At 42.1% G+C, this 22,763-nt stretch overlaps 1 protein-coding gene across 1 annotated transcript in view; it reads right to left on the bottom strand.

Moving 5' to 3' along the window:
• The window catches only part of plxna4 (plexin A4), a gene marked incomplete at both ends in the record, with an annotated part of 187,388 nt that overhangs the window by 60,831 nt on the left and 103,794 nt on the right, over positions 1–22,763 (bottom strand). Inside the window, one exon of the mRNA XM_079236038.1 lies at positions 12,358–12,458. Coding sequence (XP_079092164.1) covers positions 12,358–12,458 — 101 coding nt within the window. The remainder of the gene's footprint in view (positions 1–12,357; positions 12,459–22,763) is intronic.

The raw sequence follows: 22,763 nt of genomic DNA on the forward strand, positions 1-22,763 counted from the left end.
GGTTTGACCTTCAGCTGTTTCATCCCAGATTCTACATCTAAAACAAATTAATCTACAAGTAAAAACAAGGGATCTCATGTGGTACTTCATTTAAGTTTTAATCTTTAAGTGTAATATACAAAAAATATTACATTTAATTTTGCTAGCATTTTGTAACATTAGCCAAGTTTCAATGTGTGTGGGCAGGTCAATCATTCCCTGTATCTTCTAAATAATTACTTCGTATAGATTTCCATTGCAAAGCCAGCTTCCATTGCAAAGCCAGCTTTTAATGTCTATATTTTCCTTTCCTTTCCGGACTTTATCACATCTAAAATGTCATATATAGAGGTGGTATTGCAAGCCAGTGAAATGTATTACCAGTGCCTAAGTGGCCTCTGTTTATCTATGAAGATGTCATTTAGCCCTGCAGGGACTGTGAGTTTCATCTCTTTCTCGGAGTCAGAAGGTCACAGACTTACTGGGTCGGATGAAACAGCCAACAGGTTGCTTTATTAACTTCCACATCCCAGACTCGGGCCATGTGGGGACTGTGACTCAGCTGGAAGCTGGAGGCCTTTTCTTCTCTCTGCCTCTCTGGTTCCCTTAGGATTTAAACACGCTAGGTTTTCTCATTCAGTTCAATGAGCTCACTGCAATGGCGCAGTGCAGAGTGGGCTACACTCACAAAACACAAGGCATTCCAGTGGGGGGGGGGAGAGTCTACTTTTTCTGCAGCATAATGCAACAACAAACTGTTGCACACTAATACAAATTGTCTCAAATGTAGTGTGGCGTTTTGGTGTTTGAGAAGCCTTCAACTGGACTTTCTGGTTTTATTTCCTCATCTACCTGCGCACGGTAGCAACATGTATACACCAATGCAAACCCTTGCATTGTGTGCTGTACTCTCACCATGTGACAGCCATGTACATATATTGATGTTGGATTAATCGGAATGTCCACACCACTGTGAAGAGGAATTTATGTAGCTGCTCTGGCTGATTTGGAAGATAATGCCATACATGGTTTAGCTGATGTAAGAGCTGCATATTATCAGAGCAAAGCACTGGATAATTGTTTTCAATTACTATCCAGACAGACCTTGAAAGAAAAAAAGATTGCATCGTTTGTACCAATATGAAACAATCCCGCCCTTTGTAAACATCAGTGAATAGACCATTTAGAGCAGCCTAGAAATCAAAGCAATTTAGATTTCAAATAACAGTCATAAAAAGCTCGAGCGGGGATATCTTTTTTTGTGGAGGATGAAATGTCCAACATCTATTCATTTAGCTAGTCAACAGCGCTGTTGTGCCGAGCGGTTTGAGTGACTGGCAATGACACGTTATGAGAGGGCGAGCTGAATGGATTAGATTGGCCCTGAATGGAAACTAATCTGTACTCTTGTTTCTCTCAGCCTTTGATAATGTGACACGTTAGAGTGAGACTGGGAAGAGACAGACTTTTAGCCTCTGCAATCGTTACTGATGAGGCTGTTGGAGGCATTCAAACCCTGCTGGTCTTAATATAATAATATATCATAATGTATTTCATCATGCAACATTCATCATTTAGCCCTTTTGATGATTTCCTTGACTACTATACAGGATGATCATATTATTCTGTGCTGTTTGTGCACACAGACTAAATGATATTCATAATCTCTAGTGATGAATACAAACAGGTCTAATGTACTGCAAGAACTGTAACATGCATATGGAACATCACTGACAACCATTCATTCTCTGATTCACAGCTTGGGTTTGAAATGTGCAGAATATATATATATTTCAAATATAAAAAGGAATTTTAGAAAGAGCCATGAAGGTCACCGCTCAATACAACAAAATGTCATCTAAGGAAAAATAAACACAATGGCTAAAGTCACTATCAAACACCGACAGTATAAATATATATAAAATTCCAGGCTTGATCCCTTGTGGTTGAAACTAGTCCAGTATCAGTGGTGCGCAGGTTGCAGGGCTCAGGGGAGCGTAGAGAGAAAGAATATACTAAAGAGAGGGTGCAGATGTATCTGGCCATGTGCGACTTCAGGTGTAATGCATATCTAATGTGAGGCACAGAGAAGGTCAAACAGGCTGGCAAATGAAAGCTATTAAATTCTCCCAAAGCCAAAGTCCAGAAACCCTCAGCTCTATCAAATGCTCATGTCACTGGAGGAAACAAACACGTGAGAATACACACACTCGGAAGTATGCGGAAGTATCAGATACATAAGGGGTACATATATATATATATATATATATATATATATATATATATATATATATATATACACTACAATTTCATACGTGGTTGCATATTCGATTAAACCAATAACAATTAAACCTTCCTGCAGTGGAGTTACAAGACGTTTTTAAAGTATTTGCTGTATACTACACACCTGGGTTTCTGCCTCTACAGTGGTGCTTGCGGTAAATCAATGCACAACAAATAAGCACTCTGTAGGCCAACTAAAACACCATTATCATACTGCCCATGCACCACCAGACGCTGTATAGAATCCTATACATACTAATAGCCTCAGGCTGCATGTGACTCTGCCAGAGATCCAGTCAAATCACACACATCTACATCCAGCCTGGCTACAGTACATGAGACCACAGCAACACACACACACACACACACACACACACACACACACACACACACACACACACACACACACACACACACACACACACACACACACACACAGTCAGTCAGTGTGTCTCCTTGTGGAATCATTAAGAGAGGTGACCCACAGAGCAGAAATACGCATGGAGGCCGGTGGGAGAGTCATTACCTGGCCCACTGGCCATGACCCTGTTACAAACACACAGAAATTAACACACGCACACACATGCATGCACGCACATAGAAATGAAAACACACCACATGTGCGTCTCTCGTAAACCCATTCCTAAAAACATCGAAATTGTAAGTGGTTGCCCCCAAGTAGAAATCTCTGAGCCATCCCCTTTACGTACTACAAATGCAAGAACACCGGCTAAGCGGAAAATTACACCGCTGCTGAGAGTTTGCAAGTACAGAGCTATATGGGATAGAATTATTATCACACGCACACACACACAAACATACATTTGTGTATATATATATATATATATATATATATATATATATATATATATATATATATATATATATATATATATATATACACACAGTGAAAGATGTTTCATAAACGTTTGAATAAAATTAGGGCTGTAAGCGCATATTATTTCAAACAACCTCCATAAATCCTATATTACTGTCTAACACAAACAAACGCATTAGAATAGAGGATGATCGGCAGAATCAATCGGGCCCTGTGGGTAAACAAGTAACAGCTGTTCCTCTCTGCCATAGATGTTGGTGCTCTCCCAACCCAAGACACAATTTTTAGCAGCTGTCAAAAGCAGTCCCACCAACTTCTCACACACACACACAGACACACAACCCCTGGCAGAGCTATCTAACGGTGTGGCAGACTTATTAGGCTGTTTGTCCAGCATATGTGATGACACTGCTGCCCCTGAAGATGCCATTAGGCCACGTTCTCTACGAATCAACTGTATTTGTTTGGCTCAGAGGTGTGTGTGTGTGTGTGTGTGTGTGTGTGTGTGTGTGTGTGTGTGTGTGTGTGTGTGTGTGTGTGTGTGTGTGTGTGTGTGGGGCACGAAGGTTAAAGAGTGTTGCGACATGCAGATGTCATTTACTAAATTTGCTTTTCGGAATTATTTCTTATTTTCTTTTTCTGAAAACACAAATTAGACAATTAGGGCACATAAGCTGGCAGAAAGGGCAGTCATTGCAGTTTTTCAATCATTCAGCTAAGTCCACTATTGCTGGTTAATTGTACAACCTAATTACATATAAACACTTATTTACTTTAAAATAAATGGCTGTTCTATTGGTTATTCTTTGTATTTAAAGATGACAAAATTGAACAAATGTGATAGCTTTAACGTTAAGAGCAATCTCAGTCCCATTGGCGATCAGTCTGAGGACGGATACGCCTCTGGGGTCAAGGGATATAAGTTAGCCAGTTAACAAGCTGATTTTATACCAATACAAATCTAAATCTAAATCAGCCATTGAGTGATTGCAGTTTGGCCAATGCATTCTGCCTCTTTTGCTTTCCTTATGGTCTTTTTATTCAACCAAAGCTTCTTTGAACGTGAATAATCAATACTATTTGGAATATAAACAGAAACCAGATGGCCTCCGATGCCAAAATCTTGTCCCGTTACCTACAGACTCTGCATGTGAATGCAGGACGTAACAGCCAATATTGGAACGTCTCCAAACAGCTCATATATCCCTGTGCATTTATTATGATATTGAAACACAATCTGACCTCACATTCAACAAAAGCCACGACAGCCACAAGGGAAAACAACAGCGTATCATTGCACTGCATCTGCAGTATTTCCAGAAATATTTTGTGAATTTAAATCCCCTGCTTGATTATGTTTTCATAGCGTCTCCTGAGGGAGACAGTGCAGGGCACTGGAGGCTTGCTTTTCAATGGAGGTCTCAAGAGTGCACTTTACTTTTATCTTCCATATATTGTGTTATGATCTTGAATGTGTGCAGCTGGAGACGGCAGCATATTATACTATTGATCCAGGCAATCAATATGCAGCTTGTGGAGTTAAGGTGTGTTTACTCACAGACACAAGGCAGTTTGTTATTCTTACCGCACCATTTTTGATGGTAGAGAATCGGGCACTTTGAGATCTCTGAAGTATAGTGTTTATAAGGCCTGTTACTGATGTGAGTCCATCATCATTTAATGCATGTTTCTAACATGTAACTATAAAAATGAAAGAATACATTTTATTTGTTTACATTGCAGTGCCTTCTCTCACTGAGACGACACCTAACATAGACTCAAATATGTTCAAATTGACATATACAGAATGCTTACAATAAGCTTTTGCAAGTGCATGTGCTGAACACTATGATTTATGAGTACATTTATATTAATGGATTCGTAATAACATTATATTGTCTCTGCATGCGTGGGTAATCTCTGTGACAATGCAATCTGATATTAATATTGAACAATCAGTGGGGATTACTGTAGATATAACACAGTGATTATATTCATGCCGCTGTTGCCATAGCACCAGCTATGTGATGGGACATGTGAGGTGACCTGCACGAGTACTCGCTCCCAGAGGTGCTCTCTGTCATAGTCAAGATGAACCCTATGCGTGTGCGTATGTGTTTACCCTCATTTCTTCACGTAGAGTACCTGTTCCGAGGGTTTAATTTATGCTCTTCACTGGAAGATTTCTCATCCCCACTCTCTCCTGTGAATTTATGTAACCTCCATTTCTCTCTCGTCCCACTCACCACCCTCATCAAATGGAATACATCTCCATATATCTTCACTTCCTTTGACTGTCAAGCCATCTCTCATTCATCCACTCTGTCTCATGTCAGTACCTGTGTCTGTTCATGCTCTGCCAGAGAAAAGCAAGACACCTTCAACCCTGTGAGTGTGCATGTCCACTCTCCAGTGTTTCCCTGTGTGTGTGGGGTTGGGTGACAATAGGTGACAGTGAGCAATGGTCCAGACTTAAAGGTGGGCATGTAGCAGTTGTGTATGTACTTGAGCACGTGGGTTGTGGCTAGGTAGATCGGTGTGTGTGTGTGTGTGTGTGTGTGTGTGTGTGTGTGTGTGTGTGTGTGTGTGTGTGTGTGTGTGTGTTTCTTCACACTATGATGGTGACAGTTGAGAGGAAACTGGGAGGTGCAACCCTTCGTTCCGTCCTGATGCCCCTGTCACTTCTTGGCCTTGTTCCCTTCCCTCAACCTCCCTTAGCATGCAGCAAGAGGTGGAGGCTGGAGGTAAGGTGGGGTGGGGGGTGAAACCAGTCACCCATACTCAGGGGATGGCCATCCTCCCCTGGGCACAGGCATCAGAGCAAGTGCCATGGATGCAAGGATCTCAAGATCAAAGAAAGAACTTTGAATAAATTTAACTTTCAGAGTTGACCAAGTCATTTTTAGCACTGGTTAATACCAAATCCAATTCCTCCACTTGGGACTATTGGGCTGAGCAGTGCATCTCATTTTAAGTTTATCTATCATAAATAAATACACCTTTAGACATTATTTTGGATATGTGTAGCTTTTCTCAATTCTTTCTAGATTGGCCTCCGATATGAGCTCACAGACATTGTGTTGCCTGAAAAGAGTTTCCCTAATGTTAGATCTCACTCTAACATTAGGGGAAAAAAACTTTCTTTTGGTGTAAACAATTCCTTTCTATGGCCGCAATGTGTTTCACAGCACTAACTGCTATCTCCAGGGAGAGCCGAGTGGTCGCCACAACCAAACACGAGTCCTTGGTAGCATGCTAATTGAGGGACTGCAGTTTAATTAGCATTAGTTTGACATACCACATGAGCACACTGAGGAAACAGATGACTGTGAACACAGCGACAGGTAGCAGCGGTGGAGAATTAATATGAGCGAGCGAGAGAGAGAGAAAGAGAGAGAGAAAGAGGGAGAGAAAGAGAGAGAAAGAGAGAGTACAAATACAGTGAATCTGCCAATTAGCTTTTCCCTCTCTCTTCTCTGAAAAGGTTATTCGTTTGACAGCCCCGAAGATGTCTTGGGAAAACAAAGGATTTAGAAGACAAGAAGCTTTCAACATGACTTGCAGGTTTTACCAGCCATTTTGCGTGTTTACTCTCCAAACTTATTTTGTATCATCCTCATAAGCTTGTACAACCGTTTATCAGGACTTGACTGTGCTAGTCCGGAGTACAAATTCATTAAAACGGTTCTATTTTTATCTTCTCTGTTCATTTTGATAATCCACGTGATATTTTTCAGCATGCAGTGGCTGTCTGGGTCCACTGATTCATAAAGACTCTTCAGTATATCACAGTTTACCTCAGGAGGTTTATTACTGATTGTATATAGACCTTCTCTAACGAACTGGGAAAAGGCATTTGCTTGTGGCCAGTGGCTCGGAGGACTTTACAGTCCCCATTCTACTTCAGGAAGAAGGGATCGATGTTTACGAGTGTTTGGAGGAAGAGAGTAAAGGAGCAAGGAGGAGTAGGGCGGTCATGCTGTTTATTGGCAAACATGCCTCTGAATACACATAAACTGGGATCTGACACACACAGATTGCATGTGTGAGCACACACAAATGTACAATAGGGTACAATGCACCTAAACACACATTGGAACTGATGATATATCAACATATATATGTAAAGAAAAGAAAAAAGAAAAGTGTGAACGAGAAAATAGTCTCAGCACTCTGTGATTATTACTCCTATCTCAAGCAGAGATTTAGATATGTCAAACCCATTATTAATGGGAGGATATTGCCATGTTAGCATTACTTGCATTACAAATTGACACCGATATCACAGAGTAATCTGAAATATTCTCAACCTCTATGCCAAATATGATGACATTCCTTTTGACAATGCTACTTCTCCAAATATGGTTTCCAATCTGTCTGGCTGTCACGCATGGCAGGCACGTTGACAGCGTAGTTAACCACTTACAAAACAGACAGCTGACAGAGTGGCATTAGGAGGGAACATATCAGAAATGTAGCTGTACCATTTCTGGCATATATTGGCCTATTGAAGAAGTGCCCCTTCCTCACTTGGAGTGTGGATGGAAAACACGTGAAAAAGGGAATATGCCACATCAAACCAGTGTCATACTATAAAAAACAGTAAGACACAAAATGCCAGCATTTTGCTGAAATCAGTATTGACTTAAAGGTTGGATTTAGCATAATGTTCTGTGACACTTACTCTTGTCATATATCCCACAAGTAGGATGTTATCATGGAATATGCATGAGTACATTTTCTATTCTATTCATACATTTTGTTTAAATACTTGGGTACAGAATAAATAATGCACATGCATAACATAAACATGCATTTATTTATGTTTGCTACTGTGCACTATGCTTCTAGTCTCTTACAGGTAAACCGTCTGTAAGAGACTTATAAAAAACTCTCTGTGGTTGATATGAGTGAAAACTTTCCTTTCACCTGCCACGCTTGACAGGTATTAGCATAAGTCGTGCATCTCAGCAGAAAAGAGCACACGTTTGATGGACCAAGAGACACTTTGGTTGACAGGTGAGGCTTCAGGTGTACTCAAATAGTGGCAGGGCTCACAGCATGAGGGGGGCGGGGAGGTTCTGATGCAAAGTTTCATCGTAGGCTTAAAAAAATGCATAGGGGGCATAAAGGATGGACAGTTTATCGGATGAATACTAGCATATGTCTATAAATGAAGACATTTACCTTTCTAAATGGATAGTCAGTGTTTGTCAAGGACAATGGCTGCTATCAGAGACACACGCACGCTTAAACACACTCACACACACACACGCGCGCACACACACAGGTGCACTATCCACTCCTGTTGATTTCCTCCCCTGTACTATTGATTGCCTTTCTCCTCTTCCCCTGGTGTTCTCTCTAACAGCTCCTCTCACCGATCTATAGAGTAAATAAAGGCAATGCTGATAGGGGAAGAGAGAGCGAGAGAGAGTGTGAGTGTGAGAGAGAAAGAGAGAGAGAGAAAGAGAGAGAGAAAGAGAGAGAGAGAGAGAGCTTGCAATTCTGTTTTCCAGTGAGGTGATTTCAAGGTTGATTGGGAACAACAAACTATCTGGAAGGACACATTGAAGATGAACTGCATGCTATCCTTCCACTCAGCAGCCCTCCTTCCAAGGAAGTGTGGGAGAGTGTGTGTGGGTTTTAAGAGTTCCTTGTGTTTTGGCCTCTTTGCTATACGTTATTAAAGATGCATTGTTTAAGCCTTTGGTCTGCAGGCAGTACACTAGGCAGGGTGCCTCTTTTCACATTTTTACTCTATGCAGAAATATCTATAACCTCTGCCAGGCCAGGAAAATGCTTTTCACAAGATAGCTTTGCACTGAATAGGAACACAACTATACTACATTATAGTTCTTAAAACATCCATCTGTTGTCCCTTTTCTCTACAGCACTGCCTACTGACGCTATGGGCTTCCAGCATGACAATGCTGTCATTCACTTATGGACATCCTTTCATTGGTTTTCCCCTTTGGCTACATTCTGGGATGGCAGGTTCATCAATTCAAGCTGGAACTGAGCAAGACTACTGGACGATCACAGAGCCGACGCAAGCATGAGAGGATTTTATGCTGGTGTATTGTTAAGCTTTACTGGAATGAAAATAAAAATGTTCAGAATTCACTCACCAATAACTGATTATTGGAAGCTGTACAAGTCTTTAGTGCTCTTCTGTTATTCAATGGTTTCCAAAGAGGATCTAATGTCCATAAACTGAGTACAAACTTTAATGTGCAGCAATCCAGCCGAGTTTTTTAAATGTAATCCTGACAAACTGAGGGACAAATGATTTGTATTTCTGTCCTCTGAATATCAAATAGGTCAGCTCAAACTTGATATTGTTGCATTTGTTATGGCTGAGATGCCTGGAGAGAAGGACTTTGGGTCAAGTGTGTGTGTTTGTGTGTATGAGTGTGTCAGACCTCCTCACCAAGGGCAAACTTAATGCATTGTTAAGCCACAGTCTCACTATCTACCTTACAAGATGGCACTTCTTTTCCTTCTTCAAATTTCTTTATCCTTCAGCACATCAAAACACTTTGACTAGTATCATGCCCAGTATTATTAATGTTTGACACTAGCAGTAGCAGCAGAGTATAGCAAGTAGAAATTGATGACCAAAGGGGAATCTAAAATTACTTTCTGGAAGGTGTACAGAATGTGTTTCCTCTGCCGTTGATTGGCCATGTGTCTGTGTGGACCTTTTTCTCTTTAGGTGTTTGCAGGACCAGAATGTTCTCCATCAGGCTTGTTAATCCTCAAGAGACCAAACAAAACTGACTTGAAGGGAAAAGGTGACATATGTATGCAGAGTGCTGTATATGGGACTGCTGTGTGTATAGTATGTATCTATGTACTTTATGTATCCACTAATATTATCATGTATGTGACTTATATAACCGGTTGACATCAGGTTTCATTATGTGGCCAGCTGTCCCTCTGTCTTCAAGCCTTAACTAAGATTGTTCAGTCTCATTTAGTTTCATCAGTAAAACAATAAATAATAAAATGAATGAAAAAGAGGAAGAAAATAGGGAGTAAGCACACTTACAAGTTGCAATATTTTTCAAACCAAATAAATACCTCAGATGCCATTAACAGTGGTTAATAAAACAGAGAATGGCATAAAGCAGGAGCAGAGAGTCCTGTCTGCCCCGTGGTAGAGATGACGCAGAGGGCTTCAGTTCCACCAAGATCTTACAAGTTGAAGGATGGAGAGTGATAAGGAGGAGGGACTTTGGGAAAGGTAAACCTGTGGTCAATCGATCACACTGAGTTGTGCATTTAAGTTGTGTTTGTCTGTGTGCTAGGCGGTTAGAAATAAAGCCAAAACTGTCTGTCACACACACACAACCTCACACACAAAACACACATCTAATCTCCCTTTCTGCCCTTGTGATGGTCAAACACATAGACACCTGAGATTGGCTAAAGTGGCCTTTTGGTTATTTTCTCTCTGTCTGGGTACTATTCTCGTTTTGGCAATGTGACACTAATTTGCCAGCAAGAATGGCGTGCGTGCCCGCCCTTGTGTGCATGTGAGTGAAGGGACGGTGAGCTGAGGTGAGCCGATTCTATCAGGCTAAGTGTGACAGGCCAATCTGTGGCCACCCATTTGCTCTGACTGGGAGGATGTCCAGGGTGTTAATGGATTTGTGCACACGCACACACACTCACACACATAAACCCAGCTGCACTCACATGCGGACCATCTTCTTACACACTTAAGATTTGATTTAAATTGCAAACACGATCCAAGTGGCAAATATCTGCACGGTGGCTGCTCACTGATAGCCCTACATTAGTTGTTTACATTGATCTTGCTTCTTTATCTTAGACAATTCATTTTTAAATTAAATGATCTGCTGGAATACACCAAATGGTTGATTCATATTTGGTTCAGTATGGAGTGTTAAGAGAAGGGCTTCAATATAATAGATTGTGATTAGAAGGAAAATCTGGACTGAAGCCTTACGCACTCATGCATGGCTGTGTGTGTGTGCGTGTGTGTGGCACTTTCCCTCTAACGTCTGGTTGGTGACCGATAACCCATGAGAGTGCTACTTCTGTCTGCTAATGCACTTTCGACCCTGGAGACCTCAAACACATTCATCCTCCATCTCTCCTTCCTTCACTTGGCTGGACACAAACTCCTTTTCCCACTAAGACCAATTTATCACATTTCACCCCTCTTTCACAGCTCTCTTAGAAGTTTGCATCCAGGATGAGCATCTTTATATCTTTCTTTTCTTTCATCTGTCTATTTTCTACCTCTCTCAATATTCATATATCTTATTTTCTCTATCTGTCACTTCCCTCTTCTGTCCATCTTCCGTCCTCCCTTTCTGTGTTTCACCATGTTTCACTGCCCTCGTCATGTCTCCTCAGTGCCAGCAAGGATGAAGGTGCTAAATGTACTCAGTCACACACACACACACACACACACACACACACACACACACACACACACACACACACACACACACACACACACACACACACACACACACACACACACACACACACACACACTACCCAAGGGCTAGCACCAACACAAGAAACCAATTTTCAATTTATAGTGGAGTGGGAAATCTCCCTGCCCCCAGCAAACATTATCTCCAACTCCAATCTTGAGGGACAAGCGCTTGACAGCAGCTGGGGTTGTGTGTGCATTTGTGTGTATCTATGTGAGTGCACCTGTGTGAATGTGAAAGACAGACAGACAGGCAGGAAGATTAAATGAAAGGCAAAAAAAATTGAAAAAAACCATTCAACATTTCCCAGTCAAGTTACAATAATATAAGCTATCACTCTCCTCGTGTCAACTCCTGAAGTTTGGAGTGGTGCCCATGAGAGCCCTGGCAGTGCCCGCCAGTGTCTGTGCTCTCACCAGGCTCTGGTTTCAGGGCTGGTAAACAATGCCAGTGGGTAGGTTTGGTAATGGATCTAAGGGGGCCGCTGGCATAAGGCCGAGCCCCAGGAAAGCAATCCGAGACTTGGCCTGTGTTGGCTATAGGAGTCCCTGAATGCTCAAGGGCTGCAAGGGATGGAGTGCTGGGGATGGGCCCAGGCGTCATGGAGGTAAGGGAGGCTAACAACCCAAACACAGCACCCCCCAGACTGTCTGGGTAATCTATGGGAGTCTCTGGGAGTTAATAGGGAAGTGAGGAATGGCTGAAGAGTTAAAGTTAAAAGAAAAACATGAATGCATGTGAGTTTAGGGGTGTGAGTGTGTCAGCTATGGTAGTACTCACATGTTGTGCAGGACACACCAGCCACAGTGGGGATCGCCAGACCCGAGACATTCGGTGCAGGTTGAGTACTGACCACAGGCCTCCACTGGCACCCTTGACATCTGCAGAGAAACAAACAAACAAGGATTACATGTGATGTAGAGTCATCACAGTTCACATTTTTGCATTAATGAACAAAGTGAAGATAAACTATACCAATATGAAAAGGAAACAGACAGACAGAGAACGTGAAATAGAAAATAGATGTAATGTTTTAAAACTGCTGGGTGTAAGGATAGGTGATGGAAGTAATGTTTGTAGTACAAGTGGTGGGAGGTGTGTGTGTGTGTGTGTGTGTGTGTGTGTGTGTGTGTGTGTGTGTGTGTGTGTGTGTGTGTGTGTGTGTGTGTGTGTGTGTGTGTGTGTGTGAGAGAGAGAGAAACCGAGAACCGACCGAGAAAGAAAAAATTAATGTATGACAACGACTAAAAGGAATAGGGGCACCAAAATAATATTTTCAATTAAATGGCCAATTTACAATACCATCCTCAGGTTAGACAAGCATAATGGAATTATATTCCATGTCCACCTGTAACATAAAACCTTCAAAAGAGAGTGAAAATGAAAGTGTAGAGGGAGTTTGAAGCATTTGATAACCTGTTTCCTTACAAGTACTGCATCTAATCTACTAGAAATGTAGCAGAGTACTTCAGACAACCTCTACAGTAAAGGTATGAATCAGACACCCGATGGTCAAAGACATGCATAGGTGGAACGACGAACAGTGATAGTTGCACCCTTTAGACGAAAACAACATTATTACTATTAATGTTTAAAATAGCTTTAAATTGTCCATTAGACTGCATTGTAGCTGTGATGGCACGTTCAAATTGTCCTCTGTTTTGAAAGAATAGCAAAACAAAATCTAACCATCTGGACTTAGAATACTGACGAAAACAACAACAAACCAAACTATTATGGAAAAAAGAGAATATAAAGTATTTAGCATTTAGTATAAGCACTCATTTCCATGATAATGTGACTGCTTGACAGCGTCCATCTCTCCCCACTGGCTCCATATGGAAAACGTGGCCACTTGGGAGCGCAGGCCATCTATTGTGATACGTAGCCCTGCCAATTCAAACTGCCGTTGACTGGCACTGATTGGCATGGGCCTCGAGTGACCGAGAGCAAGGGGCGAAGCGGAGGTAGATCTCAGCCGTCCCGTGCACTTGTCTCCATGGTAACAGCGTGATGCAGTAATAGGTGTTGCTGGCACTTTTGATTAATGAGCCGTCATTGGCGGATGACCGCTGTCACTCACGCTGCTCACCGATGACAGCCGGGGGAAAGAGAGACGACATCATCAGCGGGGGACTGATGTTGGGTTGTTATGAGGGTAAAGCTGCTTGTGGGTTTGTGCGCCTGCACACTTGAAATGCAAGTTCTAGATGAAGGTGAACACACATTTTGACTTTCTCTGCCACATTCCCGAATGTTTTTTTACTTAAATAGGAAGACACCATATTTCTGCAAACTCGAAGAACAAGCATTTACAAGCTGATTATCCCCTTTGACAATACAGTTAGCCGTGCAAATAATACCACTGTTTAGGTCAGAACATGCACTCAACACCTGTGCAGCTTGCTTGGGAGGATGAAAATCGAGTGCCTTGCTTCAAGACCCTACGGCAGTGATGAGGAGCACTAATTTAATCTCGGTAATTTTCAAATCACCTTGTGCAACTCCTCCAATAGGTGGCGAGGATCAATCCTTTTGGATCGTTATACCTCTGGATATAAGTGATGCAATTATGCATGTCTTCGCAGCACATTTTACTGAATAAATTCCATATTTGAAGATATGAAAAGGACCGTAATTAAACCATCTAATGTAGGGCATGACTGAATATAACAAGAGATCAGAAACGCCTATATGCGTGGTGGAATCTCTTCAGCGCAGCGTGGCACCGATGGCGGTTCACTCTGCTGGGTGCACAGACTATCTTTCGGATCAGTCTCTCTCTCTCTCTCTCTCTCTCTCTTTCTCTCTCTCTCTCTCTCTCTCTCTCTCTCTCTCTATATCTATCTCTTTCTCTCTCTCTCTCACTCTCTCTCTCTCAAATAAAAACACACTCATGGCGGAAACCATATTTCAACATGTGTGCACGCAGATGTGTGTGAACCACAAAGATGCATAATATCACTGAAGCCAGACACTGACACTATGGAGATACTTTAAAAACACACCACTACATCACTATATCTCTCTCTCTCTTTCTCTCTCTCTCTCTACATTTATGTATCTACTGTGTATCTCTACAAGTGCTATAAATAGCATACTGTGGCAGACATGTGCACACCCACTGAAACAGATTCAAACACAGCTGAATGAATTCAGAGGGGGTGTATCTCCTCGTCAAAGTCAAGAGGAATCTTGCTCGCTGTGCTTATACAGATTAAAAACAATGCAAGTGAATCTTTGTCTGTTAAGCGTGTGTGTGCGCTTTGGGGGGGGGCGGACGCTTGTACGTTTCGCCTCCTCTGTGCCTACTGTGTAGAGACGCATTTGCATTAGGTAGATAAAGGGAATGAGTTTGAGATGGAATCGGAGAGATAGTTGTGCAAGTGTGTGTGCATCAAGCTCAACACGGATCCACGTTGCATCTCACATGATAGATTCCCTCCCTCCCCGTCACTCTCCACCAAGCCTGCTCCGTCCTCATCAGATCTACCACTGTCTCAGTCCACTGCCAGCTAAATAACCTGCTAGTCACGCAGGAGAGAGGCCATTGTGTTAGCCTATGGAGGGATTTCAGCTGCCAAAGCCTTATCACAAGAGTGTATGAAACCACAATCTCCCTGTGTACGCGTGTGTTTGTGTGCGCGTTTATGTAATCTACGTCGCCATGTCACCGCATCGAGTGGTTTGTCACCTCGCGATCTGCCATAAAAGCTAAGCACCCACACAGAACTGTAGCAAACAATGCCACCCTATCTGAACGCTTTATAATTTAACACTTCATCGGTGGCAGATATGCCGATACACACACCACCCACATGTACACAAATATACAAAAACACACCCGCACGGATTTAGACTTTGCAGAATGGAAGAGACCTCCTGATGCCTATCGAGGCCTCAGATGCCTGCCTCTGGGGAAAATGGTTTTCTCAATAGATAAAGCAAACACGTACAAAAACAAACACACATCACATTCAGAGCCCAGCAGAAGCAATGGGTGCCAATGTGCAGCCTCTGTTCCAGAGCGCGGATCCTGATATCATTCATTCTCCCTGGCCGTCTGTTTCTCTCTGTCACTCAGACGCTCTGAGGTGTGTAAGATCATACATTCATCATCTCTCCAAAGCCTCCGTTCTCTATCTGGCGCGCACACACACACACACACACACACACACACACACACACACACACACACACACACACACACACACACACACAGTCAAGCAGGCCACACTTTTGTCCCCTCTTTTATAAAAAAGAAAATTGAGGGATTTGGTGGCTAAACGACCCAATGCACCCCTTGTCTCTCTCATCTCGATATCACATTCATTTCATGCAATCTTCTCCATGGGCTTTGCCAGAGAGGCAACCATTATGGCTCACTGTCTCTTCTTTATGGCTGGACTATCATATCAGCAGGGATAAATACAAAGGATGGGGTGCATGGCATTTATAATTCCCTCCTGTTTCAGGTGAGCAAATGACATCCATTACACCCTGCACTCTCCCTCCTTTCACAATGGGGAGAGATGGAAGCTGCTGAATATAATCGCGCTTTAAAAAAAGGCCAAGATCACAGAAGAACTTGATGCCTTAATGTGAGGGGAGAGAGATGAAGACGTACTTGATCATTTAGGTGGTGGCACAATCGAATGGCATCGAATTATATATATACAGTATACGTGTGTGTGTGTGTGTGTGTGTGTGTGTGTGTGTGTCTATTGTGTCTGTGGAAAATGGGTTTCAAAGGAAGAGAGGGGGAAGAGTCTTCGTTTTAAGTGTGTTCAGAATTTGCACTTCAAGATCTTCATCATTGCACTGAGGAGATGATAAAGCCTGACTTTGTTTATCTTTCCTCTCCTCTTCTCTCTCTCTGTCTTTCTCTCTCTCTCTCTCTCTCTCTCTCTGTCTCCCCTCCTCCTTACATAATGCCAGGGGCCTTCGAGTCAACCTGCAGTGGGAAAGTGATCATTTAATAAATCTGCTGAGACTTTTATTAATAACTAATTATTCTGCCTCATCCTTATTCCTCTTTTTATCCTACTCTTTTCCTGCCCCCTCCACTTGTAATTAAACAGGCATTCCACCTGCAGCAAAACTCTACCACTCCAAATGAACAGAGAGAGAAATGAAAGTGATAGCCCAATCCTGCCTCGCAGCCTGTAGGGCACACTGAACTCCTCTTATCTTTCCTCTTCTTCCCCCAGACTAGCTTCGTCTTTTTCTCCTTCCCTGGTGTGAGTTTGTTCATTAGTTTGGCACAATGCTGCCACTGCTTCACTATTATTGGCCTATTGGAAGAAAATAATGAACATAATTTGGTTAACTGTACGTAATATGATGTTATTTAGTCATTTTTTGCTGTTTTTGTAAGTAAGCATTGGTGTATGTCAAGATAAATTGCTGCACATGACAGTGTCTCCAATTAAATATCGTCAAGTTATGCAGATGCCTGCAAGCAAATCAGCCAAAATCATTAAACATGATAACACAAAATCCTTATTCATATACGAACATAAATAGGACCTTCATTTTGGCCACTATGTGTAGATGCTCTTTCAGAGGCGCGAGTTACCCAGGGTAGTTTATTTATTTCAACGGGGTCCTTTCTATTCACTTCTGGTCCGTCTCCGGTTTCAGGTGGGTCTCGTATTCTCTTCTCCATCTATCAGTGAATATCATCCATGTTGTTTATTCCTTCACTCATTTACTGGTGCCTCTCTCATCCTCGTCCTCTCGTGTCCCACCTGTCCCACCTGTCTCCTCTCCAGTTGGATGGAGGACAGATTGACGTGGGAGTCAAATGAAGCGAGGGACACATCAACGACCCACTGCGTCGTCACAGCTGACGCACCGCTCAATCCGTCAACCACCAACCAACGGTGTTATATCATAAACTCAGTTAACAGAGCGGGCCAGTGGCTGCAAGTGCAATATTGTTTTCATTTGAGGTTCTCAGAGGTCAAATGAGAAAGCCATCCATTGCGCTGTCAGGATTGTCAGCGCATGACAAACGACTCGGATACAATCAATCATTTTCACTTATCTTTCCATTCCAAAGAGGGTAAGCCCCGCCCCCCTCCTTCCCCACTGACACAAAAGAGGCAGTTAAACAAGCTTCAGGCTGTTTACTAATAAGAGCTTACAGATTAGAATTTTCTGCATGAAGAATGCTTTGCTATATTTTTACCATCTGTCATCTTTGGTTTGTCTACGCTTACCAAATAAGCAACAAAATGCTGCAGGATGCTCCGCTCAGCTACAATAAATTCATACAGCAGAACCTGCCCTAATCATAATAATGTTGCCCCATTACTGTCAGTCCTCTGTGCTAGAACCATGCAGAAGACATAATGGATGTCAAGGTAAAGTGCATTTAAGATGTGGGCTGAGGTCTGACCCTTTTGTGCACAAACACGATTTGCATTTAGTCTGTATTGCCATTTCTCCCGTTGACAGGTAGAAGTGTAGCCATGCGCACACCTTCATGCACACAAGCTTATTTTGTACAGGCGGCCTCATCTTGCCCTGGGGCATAGCCTGGGTGAAAGTAAGGGCTGTGTTACTAAGACAGAGTGCACAGTTTGGACTGTTTCCAGGCGAGACATTGACAGGAGATGCTGATGATGACTCATATGAATGACACATTTTATAGCGTCTGTGTGTTGTATAGTATTATCGGACTTATAGATTTACGACTATCAGCGACAGGGAAAGAGAGAAGAACACTCGATTCAGACAAAGCGAAGAGGTAGTTCTCTCCAACCTTGTCTGCCCCACTTCATGTTTTAGAAGTGTGTCAGGCAGCAATGCCTGCAACACATCAGCTCTGTTCACTTGCCTTGTTAGACCACAGCAGCCTGCAGCTAAACTGGGACACAACATAATATGCACATCTAAACACCTTCATAACTCGCAGCCTAACACACGAGGGGTGAGGAAGCCACACTATAAAGGGATGTGGTAAAAAAAGTTCCCCGCTGATAGAAAATGAAAGGATGCTGGTATTAAACATCTTTGATGAGATGCAAAGATGTGATATTTCCACAAATGAGCTTGTCGGATTTCCACCCAGGGGGTTTAAAATAGAAGAAAAAAAGCATTTGACTTTGAACGATCTCACCCCACTATGGTACACATTTTCAATAATTCACACTTACAGATCTGCATTTGCTACGCTGAATATAAATAATTAACGTCATGAGTGTGGCAGTCGCAGCACTTTCAAGCAACAGCTTACATGCTGAATGTAAAATCCTTGGTATGTGTAAAATTACTTTTGCAAGAAAACCCTTTAGAAACATACTTGATACGATCTAATTACTGAACAGTTGCTGGCAGGATTTGCTATGTTAATCTTGCTGGATGGTATTGGTATATGGGAACATTGAAGGATGGGCTGAATGACTAAGACACAACAAAAACAACTTTAAGGTCTGTGCATTATTTTGAGTAACTGGCATGATTTCTGAAAAAAGATGTCACTTTGAAAAAACGTATTGATGCTCTGAGCATCACAAGATGACTGCCATATAGTCCCATTATATTTGAGAGAAGGCAGAATATCTCCAAAGCTATAGGCGACTCACACCAAAACTATCAAGATTAATAAATAGCACAACAGGTAAGAAGCAAAATATGTATTTTGATTTTGGGTCGAACTGTCCCTTTAAGTAACAGATAATTATGCACTGTTATGGAATCTTTATTTTGGTTACACAATAGTGATTCATTTAAAAAATAACTGTAATTAGCTTTTGAATTATTAATTCAAAGTTTTTATACAGATCTAGGACTTTTTGGAATGGAATCTTGAAATGTTAAAGATGAACAGGAAGGAACATGGACATTACAACTTCAATTACTGTTCATCATAACTGTTTTTGCGCTCTACAATACATGTATAGCTCAGACTAAAACTAAATGCTTTGTAAGTGTGTGATTTGCACTTTTAATTTACATCCTGAAACTAACTAATGACCCCCCGACTTCCACTGACACTGACTCATTTAGTCTCCCCAGATGTCCTCATTGTGGTTGACGGATGAACCCGTGTTAACGGTATAGTAGCGTAGTAGTGAAGAGCAGCAGCAGCTCATATTAACAGTGGGGTTGACCTGCCCCTGTCACTCAAACACCAACCCTAACATCCATAATCACAGCCCATTCTATGCTCTGACTGGCCTCTTTACACCAGAACATCTATTTAACCCACTAATAGGATGACGTTTGTGTGTGTGTGTGTGTGTGTGTGTGTGTGTGTGTGTGTGTGTGTGTGTGTGTGTGTGTGTGTGTGTGAGAGAGAGACACAGAGAGGGAGATCCAATTAGAGGACAGCCAATCACTGGATTATTGAGAGAGGGATGGCAGATTACTCTGCTCTATAAGGCATGGTGAATACATTGAGGATTGGAGTTGAAGTGGGGTAAAAATGACAAATGAAATGAAAAAAAAGATGGAGGAAAAAGAGATGAAGAAAGAGGAACAAGGAACACAAAAGACTGAATCCTCATTTGCTTTACAAATCCCCTTAGAAATGAATAGGGGTTGTGGGAGCAAAACATCTATAATCCCGAGAGAAAAACAAATCTAACAAAGAGGACAGTCACAGGATGGAGGAAAGAAAGGAACAAAAAATTGATTGCAAGGATGGAAGAGAAATGAAATGAAGGATGAGAAAAATACCACAACTGGGATGTGGAGAGCATGTCATCATAGTAATCATGTCTATTTAATTCTCTATGTGATAAAGACTGATGATTGCAGTGAAGACAAGTCAATCACAGTCATTATGGTCTCTGCTTCCTAACCCCCTAATTCTGGCGCACTTGCTCAAACCATTTTCCACAGTTGGGATGCTATCCTGATCACAACATCTGCCCACAGGCCTATAAACTGTGTCTGTGGTTCAAACACACAAAGACTCACAAGGTAAAAACAATAGCAGTGGCTGGTTTTTATATTAAGCATGAAACATTCAAAACAACCTATCAGCAAATAAGAAGCGCACAACGCAGCACACGTTTCTGCCATATTCTCAATGACCACATCCCTACTCTCCTTTCTCTGCCCCTCTCCTCCTGGTTCTTTCTCCTCCAACATCCCGGCCTAACCCTTATGATCCTGTACTGGACTCTCCCAGCAGCCAGGATCCAGAGGAGGTCTGTCTCTTGGTCCACAGCAGCAGGAGAGCAGCTGTATCGATTAACTTTGTTCTCAGCCTCCTGTTGTGGGCCCCCCTCCCCTTCTCTCTTTCTATCATGTGTTTCCTCTTTCTGTATTTCTCCCTTGTTCCATCTATCACACTCTCTCTGAGTGTCCGAGTCCCAGGCACCGGAAACAGCAGGTGGCCTTCAGCTATCGACCTGCTCGGGCTGCTTTAATAGCGTTTTTTTTGCCACCACTGGGAATTTGGCATGTGCCTGTGTGTTTGTGCAAGCTGCTCCTGTGAACCAGCACTCTGATCCAGCAGGCAGGACGGTTGTACAAAACCAATGCATGTACGGCTGACCACAACATGACCTTTGAACTTTGGCTGTTTGTGTGAGGCTAGCAAAAAGCCCACACTTAGATATTCCAAATAACATTTATCCATGATGAATCGGGAAAAAAAAAAGTGGAAAATGGATGTTGGCATCTTTGTTTGTTTGTTTTCGAGCACACACTGTGACCCTCTGACATTTCATAAAACTTGTTTTGACTCGAGGCAACAGCATGACAGGGTATAAGTCAGCTTGCAGTTTCCAGGAAAATCTTAAATAATCAACTTGCTGGAGAGAAAACTGTGAGAACAAACATGCTATGCCAAAATATTGTTCTCTAGATTTGAGAAGAAGCAATTTGCACTCATCTCCTTGAGTGATTGCAGACACTTGGAAACAGTGCTGTGTTGAACAGTAAATCAGGTACTGCAGGTAATAAAGCAGTTTTCACCTCTAAATCTGCATGAAGAAATACAGTTAAGGTGTTATAGGTGAAATGAATGATTTGAGTTGCACTTCAGTTCACTCACAGCACTTATTTTTGTTCTATAAACCCTTCAGCTTTAATAGAGTATGTGTTTGTGTGTATGTGTTCATTAACTACTTTCTACATTTGTGTGTATAGTAATTCCCAGATGTTCATCCTAAACAGTTAGTGGAGGTCAGCCCTCTAAGTAGGCTAATAGTCTTATTACTATGAAGGCCTAACACACACACACACACACACACACACACACACACACACACACACACACACACACGGGACCACTAACAAAACTCACTTAGTTGCTGTTTTCAATATAAGCTAATTAGCATGCAAATTAAAAATGCTAAATTTGTAACTCGATGTTGGGCGATAATAGCGAGACGAAAAGAAATCCAACATAATGGAAAGAAATGAAAATTAAGTATTCTTAATAATTAATTTGTTATTCTGTGATATCTTCTGTAAGCCCAATTACACGCACTACAATCCAGAAGAGAGAGACAGAGAAAAATGGCTGATTAACAGATTTATATTAAAGAGGGATTGGATGTAACTGGATGCCATGACGAAATAGTATCCTAAACAGTATCCCCATTAGTCTCTCCCTCCTTTCCTTCCTTCCCTTCCTTTCCTAGTATATCTGCTGGTGGACCGACGAAGACCTCAGGAGAGGCGATGAGAGTTAGCTTTGAAAGGGCACTTTCTATTCACTGTCTGTGTGATATTTAAAGTGTTATCAGGAAAATCTGAGCTTTTAAAATGTGCTCGTATTAACGCACGTATACGCAAACAAACTGCGCCACACATTAGGAAATACTGACACTTTCATGGGGCCAGAGAGCTTCCTAATCAGCTGGAAGCTGCAGACAATATACAGGGGCCACGAGGCTATCGCTGCCAACGAAAAAGCAGCGGCCCTCTGTGGCAGGAGATAAAGAGAAGGGAGAGGGGGAATGATATGCATATTATCTGAACTCAGAGCTTTTGCAGCATTATTTCTAATGGTCACATTAATAATGATAACCAATAAATGGGGCTACGCTGAACTGAAAAGAGAGCGCTCCACAATGGATTCTTCAACTGGTGGCCTGATTTGGCTTTAACGATTTGATTACTATCCCTCTAACAGCGCTTGATGAAACGATAATGCTTGTGCTGAATGGTAAGCAGTCTGTGTGTTTACTCTCAAACAATTGCTTTAGATCAAGGCATTG

The sequence above is a fragment of the Taurulus bubalis genome (genome assembly GCF_910589615.1).
Source record: "Taurulus bubalis genome assembly, chromosome: 20".
NCBI classification, from domain to species: domain Eukaryota; kingdom Metazoa; phylum Chordata; class Actinopteri; order Perciformes; family Cottidae; genus Taurulus; species Taurulus bubalis.